Source organism: Poecilia reticulata, linkage group LG15 (assembly GCF_000633615.1).
Source record: "Poecilia reticulata strain Guanapo linkage group LG15, Guppy_female_1.0+MT, whole genome shotgun sequence".
Taxonomy (NCBI): Eukaryota; Metazoa; Chordata; class Actinopteri; order Cyprinodontiformes; family Poeciliidae; genus Poecilia; species Poecilia reticulata.
This window is the reverse complement of record NC_024345.1, coordinates 17,677,856-17,687,336: the sequence shown is the minus strand read 5'-3', so window position 1 is coordinate 17,687,336 and position 9,481 is coordinate 17,677,856. Positions and strand designations below refer to the sequence as shown.

The following is a 9,481-nucleotide window of genomic DNA, read 5'->3' as shown; positions in this document are numbered from 1 at the left end:
GTTTGACACCAGATATATCTGTGAAGAGCTTTTTTTTTTTTTTTGATGAATGAGGTGCTCTGTTTTTATTGATTCCCTCTGCTGAGAGATTGCTGTTTTCAGCCGTACATGTTTCACACCTGCAGCTGAGTGAACAAAGGACCAAGAGGTTTGGGGTGCATTCTTTGGCAGAATAGCACTATTGATTTACAACTTGAACAAAAGGGGAACGTGCATCTTTCATACCCTGATAAAAACCCAGAAGAAAACAAATCTTTTTCTTATCACCCAGCCCCACACAAATATGCTAATTTTATGATTTATGACGCTACGTTACAATCCCTAGACCACAACAGTAGCCACAATAGCATGAGCTACTATTAATCCATATTGTGGTGAGACACAGGCCTGTGGTAGTGGTTGTGCAGGCTATCTTACGTTTCTCTAATCACCATAATAACATGGGCTCCCCTCTCAGAGCTCCGTCTCCATGGTCACCGCTCACACATGACATACACACAATGAGGAGGCTTGAATGTGACTAACACACGTCTGCTCCTTCTTTGACACACTTCTGCATATTTCCTTTTTCCTCTGAATGAAGAAATCAGCTGATCTAATTTATGAGCTTATGAATAATGCATGCTTCAGTAACTGCATTCGTCCACCTTAACATCTGCTCTTCAATCAACGCTGGCTTAGCAAAAACAGGCAATCAGACTAGAAGCTACCACATGCTTGTTGAGAAACGAATGGTTTTTATTACGTTTTTTATTGCTTTTGCAGTGATATTTTAGACATTTTTGAAGGGCAAAAACAAACAAATTTGTACATTTATTGCGAATGACAGCAATCAGTATTTTAGCCATATGATCAGAGCAAAAGGAAAGAACAACACCATGCTCGTTTGGCTATTTTCCACTATTGCACCAAGTCTGAATACATCATGCATGCTTCGCAGTTTGCAAAAAGGAGTATCACTTGTTCAGTCGGTGATCATAGGTGCAGTGTCTGAGGTGGTGTCTGGTTCAGACTCATGCATCTCCTCCATCTCCCTTTCCACAGGCTCCTCCCTTTCTCTGAACCAGACCATCTCTTTCCACCTCCTCCTCCTTTCTGTATGGGCAGGTGCTACTGTTTGCCCCTGCTCCAGCATGGCCTGGACGCTCTCTCCTCTCTCCTGTGGCTCGAAGCAGTGATCTGGGTCTGTGAGGGCCATTTCCCCTCCCTTTCTTCCCGTCAATGCTTGGAAGAACGAGGACGCGCCGTTGGAGCCAGATCTTTCTGTTACGCAGACAGTTGTTAGGCTTTGGTCACTGTTGCTCTCTGGTGGACTCTTGGGAGACTTGCTCTTTGCTTTCTTGCTTAGTATGAAGTTGAAAAAGGCTGTTACCAAAAGCATTGATCCTGCAGTCAAAAATTACATGCCTTTATTTATGGGTTCCCAACAGAATATTGGGTGACTTGCAAAAAGTATTCACACCCCTAAACATTTCCATATTTTGTCACATTACAACCACAAACCTTAATGTATTTTTTGGTACAACATAAAGCTCAGAATTCCTTAATAATGCAAAAAGACAAGTTTTCAAAAGGTTAGATGGAAGGAGCAAAAATACAGAGCAGTCCTAAAAAAAACCTGTTAGAAGCTGAAAGACATCCGAGACTGGGAAGGAGCTTCAAATTCCAGCAAGACAAAAAAAATTAAACATTCATCCAGACCCACGGTGAAATTAGAAGTGTATTCATGTGACATAATGGCTCAACCTAACTCAGTTTGTACAATTGAGTAACAATTCCTGTACTTAGATCTGTTGGAATGTAACATTTCCTAAAAGATCAGCAATGGGACACCTTATTGAGATTTGAATAAAAAAATATAAAAAATATGTTTTTAAATTTCGTTTCACATTTACACCTTAATTTGTCTATTATCTAAACTATCAAGAGAAGATAATGTTGCTTGTGGTTGAAGCAAAATGTGGAAAAAGTTCAAGGAGTGTAAATGCATTTGCAAGGCACTTTTGTTTCCATGATGAAAATAAATAACGCTTTTAAAAGTGTGCAAATGTATCTTACTGCATCAGATTCCGGCATCCCACACTTACTTAAATACAGAGCCGTCAGGTTTTAGAGCAAAAGTATTTACAGCTGTTAATGCTGCTCATGCTATTTTTACCTGGGATGATTGCGTGCCAAACCAACACAGGGTGCAAGAAGCAGACCACTGACATGATGGAGTAGTAGAGAAATTTATGAAAGCCTCCAACACGAGCCATCTTCCCCCACAAGACAAACACTTGCCAGTTTGGAGGACAGCTGCAGATTAAAAGGGGAAATCATAAGAACAGCAGCTGGAAAGTACAGCCTACAAGGAGTTTTACATACAGCGTTCTGTCTTAAAAATCTGAGACAATTAGAACATGTAAAGAAAGACAAGTCTGCCCTCTTCATGGACATTCAAGTTAAACTAGCATGTGTGTGCCAGGCAGTGGCGCAACTACACATTATTCAGGTGGATGCAAAAACGCGGCCCCCCCCCCCCCCGACCGAGGGACGGAACGTCAGGGTGAAGGAGCGACGCTCACTCAGCCCCCCCCCCCCCCCCGAGGCAACGATAACGTGAAGGGTAAAACTCCCTACATTTACCTCGTCATGTGTGCGAGGTGAAGGAGCGTAAGGCGCGCATTAGTGTACGGGAAAACATCATCGGCGCGCCGCCCCCTCCAGACGGGGTTTTGGCGCCCCCTCTGGTGCTGCGCCCCTATGCGTTGCATACCCTGCATACCCACTTTTTGCGCCACTGGTGCCAGGGATGCTTGGATGCTTTCAGCTGAGATTATGTGAAGCGGTTTAGCAGACAGTATCTTACATGCAGTAAGAATAAACAGCACCTACTTGGAGAATCAGTGTGACATTCTTATTTCTTCTTGGGACGAATCCTAGTAGCAAATTTTCTCAAACTAAAAGAATATAACCTTAAATGACACAAGCAGTTTGAGAAAATGTTATGTTTAATTAGTAGGCAATTTCCCCTGTTGCTTCTGCACTTGTTAACGTTGCTATATTTGCCACATCCAGTTAGTTTTGAGTAATTTGCAGCTGCATTGACCAGCCTTGTCTTGCAAACAGATGGTCTAAATCCGCAGCAACAACGGTCGTGGTTAAACTGAGAATGTGAAACTAGTCCTTTTGAGGGGAGATAAATGATAATTTGTAAGACGGGTCATAAAAAGAAGTGTTAGATGTGAACTCAAAACATTAGAATTAAGGCATTTAATTGGGAACAAAAATGATAAAAACCCTCAATCAAAAGTGAACACTATAAAAATACATAGTAAAAATGTGGTCACTTTAAGTGCCTGAAGGTTCATATTAGATTTTGTTGCTGTGTGGTTTATGGTGCATTCAATTTGTCCTTAAAATTCACAATTTCAATGTTCAAAGCTGTTTAAACAAACAAACCACCACCCTGCAGTTGGGGTCTCAAAGTAACCAAGAGTTTAATTGAAAATGGCTGCTTTGCATGTAAAACACATTCAAGTTAACCAGTGTGAACTACATATTTGCGCTTCTGGTGGTTTTTATGTCACTAAATTAGAACCAAAATGGCCTAGAGCAGGGAACATGGTTGTTTAGTGTTTCAGTTCTCCAAATGGAGGCAGATATGCTGTTATTAGCTGTTACTGTCAATATTACTCATTCATTCACACATTCATTTATAAAACACTTTAATGTAGAAGGGAACCAAATGATGTTCAAAAAAAAAAAACAAGCTGACAAGTTAGTGAATTCAAAAAGTTTTCCAGTTTGCTACTAGACTGTCACCTATCCAAAACCTGACTTATGGGACAAATTTAACTGGGCATTACTCCATCATTATGTATGTTCCTTATTCAAAAGCTCCAAACAAATATTTTTAGGGCAGTTGTGTACTTACGGCATACACATGGACAGTAGGGAATCCAGAAAGTATGCCAACTCAAACATCATGATGCCGACAGAGGATGTTCTGCAGAAAGGGAGAAGCATGTCAACATGTCAGTGATGCAACAATTTTTATGTGCTACAAACTGCATATAAATAGCTTGGTTTTGCATTTTTGCAGACACTTTTAAATTATATTTTGTGTGGAGACAGCTTATGTTGTGTAAAAACAAAATAAACTGTCTCTGTCTCAGGAGAGACATTTTCCTCCAGTTTTGTGGGAGTTTGGCTTTGGTACAGAATAATATTAGGAGGAGGAGGAAGACGGATCCCCCTTCTGCACTCCGCACCTCCGCTTAGCCTTTTGACTCCTTCCCATTTCTTTTGCAAGCCTGCATGTGTCATCATTATAAGACAGATGATAACAAAAAGAAACATTTTTAAAAACCCACAGACCACTTTTATTGTTTGATGTCTCATATGTTGCAAAGAAGTGGTACAAAAGTAGAACACAATAAGGTTTTGTAGAAATGATCCAGCATGAGGTAGTTTAAAAATGTAAGCACTTACATCAGGTAGATGCCCAGGCTGTTGAATTCCCCCTGTTGGACTGTCTCCACTCCCACAGAGCACAACACTGAACAATAAAAGAATAAATGAGTTGCTTACTGTCGGAGTAATGAGCAGATTCTGTCCACCAGATGTCAGGGTAAGATCATTATTTGCCGGAGGTTCTGCTGGACTCGGATAACACCTCAAACTAAGATAAATATGTTTAATATTTTCACAAGCGGATGTTGTTCTCTGTTTTGGGGCTTTATTACATATATTTCCCACACTGCTTTTCTGTGTTTCTCGCAGTCTTTCTGGAGGCTCTTTTGTTTTTTGTTTTACTTTGTGTACAAGTAGCATAACATAAAAACTAACCTAAACTTTGCTTTAACGCCTACTTTTTAATTTCAACCCCCTCGAACAGAGCCAACTTAAAATCATCCATTAAGTTAAGTACCAGTAATTTTTGTAATCATTACCATTTATTCTCTCATTGTCACAAAACGTTGATAATAGCTTGCTCATGCTTGGAATTATAGCGCTGGTGTCAACAAATGACTTCACAATGAGTCAACGACAAGTCCAGCGTCACTAAGCCAGTTTGCCCAATTTTCTAGAAGAGGAATGCTGCACCATGCCAAAAGTCTGTGCATTAAATTAGATTTGTGCTCTCATAACAACATCCAGATGTCTGAAATACAAACCAGCTTGTACACAATCATGATTAGAAAAAAGTCTTGGACAATTCAGTGGTTTGTAATCACACCGATTCAGAAAATCTTGATTTGTAAACATCAAGAGATGTTTAGCTCCTCAGCAATGCCAACAATACCATCCATTTCGACACTCTTGCAAATAAGTTAGAGCAATGCTATCTGGAATCACACATTTCAAAATGAACTTTGTAAGAAAAGATAAATGAAGAAGAACATTGCTCTTGAATTGCCAAAGAGGTGAACTCGTGTAAGAGCTCTAGAAAGTTTTCTGTATCAAAACTTCTGTATAATTACTTTTGAAGTAGAATAAGAAGAAAATACATATGTAACACCAAGCAGCAGCTCGTTCAAAAACAATACAAAAATGCCTACATTTCTGTAAGCGTGTATACAGACTGACGTTGCAAACTGTTTTAAAAAATATTTTAAAAAATTGCAGATAAGGATTCACTTGTAATCCTAACTGATCAAAACCCAGCGTGAAACTGAGTCTACTTAAAAATCTATTTATGCAGTGCATGTCTCATTTCTATTGAAAATATAAGCAAGAAAGACGAAAATAATCTTGAATTAAAGTTGGTGCATCTAAAAAGCAGGAAAAAAAGCCCAGAGAATAGGCGAGAAATTCCTTCCTGGTTTAAAGGAGCGTTTACAAGCTGTGATACTTGCCAAAGGGGTTGTTTCTGAACACTGACAATGTCCAATGGCAACTAAGATTTTGTTCCAGACCCAACACTAATTAAAAAAAAACTCAATTATATTACTATATTGAGGAAACACTACATGTTACTTTTTGTTGCTTTTAAAAATCAGGACCCCTTTCTTTTTTTTAGCTGCTTTTTTATAATAAAGAAAAAATGTTACTCGTGAATTTTCTTCAGGCCACTTCACTCATAACTCTAAATGGACATCCCGCAAATTCGATTACTGACTAAAACATCTTTGAAATGACTGTGAAGCCCTCTTTGTATAATAACCTGTATTTTCCCTATGAGATAAGCTTGGCAACGCAACGATCACTGCTTAACACATGGAAGCAATTTCTTTGGCTGGTGTACTCCAACATCCAGAGATGCAATCTTTGCTGGAGGGAAGCTGTGGGAATGTGACTTAAACATGTTCTGGTTCTTGGAGAGTGAGAGGGGAATTAACGCTCAGCTGGATATTAACATACATGCGCTCCCTGCATTAATGTCTGCAGCGAACACACACACAGAGGCCAAAGGGGTGACTCAGACGTGGAGACACGTGAACAGGCAGCCGCTCAGACAGAGGCACACGCACCATAAGCATACATACATGTGTTTTTACACATAAAAAACCCCCAAAACAATGCACACAACCCTGTTGTGGGCGTAAATGTACAAAAGCTTGTTCAGTTAAGCCCTATAACCCAGCTGGATATGAGACTTATAGCTGGTATGATGTGAGGCACATGTCTCCAAGTTAATGTTCATTGTCTGCAGCTGTCTGAATTTAAGAATAGGGGTTCCATGTTTGTCAAGGAGGAACCTGAGAGCTGCTCTTTCCACGTAGGTTTAATGTGCTGCGGGTAATCGGGTGTCTGAGGAAACCACAGGAGGAGGAACAATGATAGCTTGCCATCAAGTGTGCTTTTATGTGTGCTATACATCAACAGAGTGGTGTCCTTTGGGGTCAGGAATACAGTTGACCTTTGTTGAAATATGATCTGTTATTGTAGCACAATGTCTTGCAAAAATATGCTTACACCTTGAACTTTTCACATTGTCCTTGCACTGTAGCCACAAAGGTCAACGTGTTAAAGAATTTAATGTGATTTATAAATGTTAGAAAGTTGAGGAAGTTTTCTTCGATAAATCAGATTTTCTACAAATCCAGAACAGGTAATACTCAGCAGATTTAGGAATCTCAGCACCTGCTGGATGGAGATCTGGCCAGGTGTTAACCTCTCAGAGCAGGAAGTAAGTTAGGAGGAGCTTCGCGCCTTGGATTGGCCTGCATATACTCCACTTCATCTTCCAATAGTCTTCCCTCACTTGCGCTCCTTTTATTGCTTAAAAAAAGCATCATAACAACCCGCTGTGCTTCCATCACCACGAGATGCGGTCAGAAGAGATATGCAGAGTTGGCTTTCCTCGATATTTAGCGATTTGCATTTAAACAGAAACATCTCGTCTGACCAGAGCACCTTGTGCCCGTCTTTCATCTTTTAGATACTTTACTGTGAAACTCCTAGCTTCTTCTCTAAATAATGCTGTCCTTGTCTGACCCATTAATTGAGGTGGCACAACCATTTCTTCAACAGGTGGACAGTTGTGTAAAAATTTTTCATTTTTTAGATTATAATTTAAACATTGCTCTTTCAAAATATTGTTTCACAACCAAACTTTGAATTTTACTTCTTCACAACTGTATTTGTCTTCTGTGCTCTTTAGTCTTCAATGATGTGGTTTGAGTGCTAACGTTCTCTAGCAAACCTCTCAGATCTACACAGAAAAACTGCATTTATATTGGGATTAAATTAGACGCAGGTGGACTCTATTTACTAAAAGGGTGACCTACATACAAATGCATGGCACAGTTTTTAGAAGTTTTTTCAGTGCTTTTAAAGCAATCTATTCTTCTCCGTCCTCTTCATAATTAGGCACCAGTTTTGTTCAAAACATAAAATTCTAGTAAAATACATTCAGTATTTTACTTTACATTCACACCGGGACAAATGTCTTGTAACGTTTCAAAAGCAGAAAGAAAATCAATTTGTATAAATAGTTTTGTAAAGCACTGTGAATTTTATGATATCGTTTCGTGTTAGCAGCAGTTAAAACAAAAGCCCTGCTGCATGTTCTGAACTTTTAATGCTCTTCTTTTGCTGCTTTGATCCCCAAAAGTTCACCGGGATACTGTGAATTGGTAAATAAATCCCTTACATTTTAACTGAATCCCTCTTTAGACATTTCTTTTTTTGCAACACTTTTCAATAAGGCCCACAAGTCCTACCTGTTGCTGTAGAAACACCCAGGATCCTGCAAGCGCACTCCACCACAGTCCACCATCCGCTCCCTGAGTTCCCCATATTATTTTTAGTGGGTTCTTTTTTCCTTTTTCTTTTTTTTTTTTTTTTGCAAATTCAGCCTCTATTTGTGCTCTCAGAGTCTCGTCTCTAAAGACGCATTCTACATGGACGGTTGACTGATAGTTGGGTGAACAGTAACAGCGAAAGTCGTGTCATCCATCAGTGTCGGGATGCGAAGACCCCCGGAGAGGACAAGTTCACCTCGAGAAAGTTTGTGGCTCACTGCTCCTGTTGCTCCAGTAACTGCTAATCACTCTCACACAAGCAGCACGCAGCACAAGTTTCACAAAGGCTTTCTGCTCTTGCACCAAGGTGAAACTGTTCAGCTCAGGGTCATTTGATCAGCCAGTCGCATTTTGCATTTAAGCTGGTTAAAAATTACCTCTAGAGAACTAATATGAAACTGCCCTACATGCACACATACAGCATTAACAACAACTCCAGTCAAGCCTTGAAAACTAAAAGAAATAAATGACCAGAAGTCCTTTATTCCCCTTCTTCTCGGGTTATTTTAAAGCAATTCCAAGCAGTATAATCTGCCCATCTTAAAGGCATCCATCAGCGCCACTGATTGCAGCTCTGTTTAGGCATGAGTGTGCTCTGACGGCATACAAACTATAACTTGCGTCAGCATACATGAAAGCAGTTTCTACAGTTTTGGAGATATCATAAACAAAATTCTCTTTAACGCACCAGTGAAACCGTGTATTAGGAGTAGTATAATGGATGAGGGCTAAAGCAGCGCAGAAACAAACAGACCGCCTCTGACATATTCACACATGCATAAAAGTCAGAACAAATAACTGGCAGGCCTGAAACTTGGCGGAGGTGTGAGCTTGTTCAGGCACAGCAAAAGTCTTCTGAAACAAGAAAACAAAGTCACAAAGTTCACAAATGCAAACACACGGATTCCTGGAACAGGCCAAAGTAAGCTAAATAAATCTCTCTAAATCTTCAACAAAGACGCTTTTGTGTTATTGTACCAGTTCCGCTTGTTTCTAGCTTAGGAATCAGGTTATTTGTAGTTTGCCACTGAGAAGGTGTGTGGCCAAGACTGCAGACAGGAAATATGAAAAAGGAAACTAATCCTGTAAGGGATTCTGAATAATATATACTCCTTCTTTTTCACCTGTTTCCTTGCACGCTTGATAAAACACAGTCAAATTTAATGTGCCATCTTAAACGATTGCAGTTAGATTTTAAGGTAATACTTGGATGTGGACATTTCTGCCACTTTGCAGTGAAGCAATGA

The 9,481-nt window shown here is 39.8% G+C and overlaps 1 protein-coding gene across 1 annotated transcript; it reads right to left on the bottom strand.

Moving 5' to 3' along the window:
- Nucleotides 1–740: 740 nt before the first annotated feature.
- On the bottom strand, nucleotides 741–8,234 carry tmem72 (transmembrane protein 72). Its single transcript, XM_008429733.1, has 5 exons — nucleotides 8,154–8,234; nucleotides 4,477–4,543; nucleotides 3,920–3,991; nucleotides 2,159–2,298; nucleotides 741–1,386 (listed from the first exon to the last, which is right to left on the bottom strand). Exons 1-5 carry the CDS (start codon nucleotides 8,227–8,229, stop codon nucleotides 965–967), a joined length of 777 nt encoding a protein of 258 aa, XP_008427955.1. The 5' UTR covers nucleotides 8,230–8,234; the 3' UTR covers nucleotides 741–964.
- Between the last annotated feature and the right edge of the window lie 1,247 nt (nucleotides 8,235–9,481).

Bases quoted from the DNA above. Each gene is read 5' to 3' on its own strand.
- tmem72 (XM_008429733.1), bottom strand. From the start codon at position 8,229: ATGGGGAACTCAGGGAGCGGATGGTGGACTGTGGTGGAGTGCGCTTGC. The intron at 4,544-8,153 runs GTAGGACTTGTG...TTTATTGTTCAG, and splicing joins GGGTGTTTCTACAGCAACAG to TGTTGTGCTCTGTGGGAGTG. The intron at 1,387-2,158 runs GTAAAAATAGCA...TTTTGACTGCAG, and splicing joins TTGGCACGCAATCATCCCAG to GATCAATGCTTTTGGTAACA.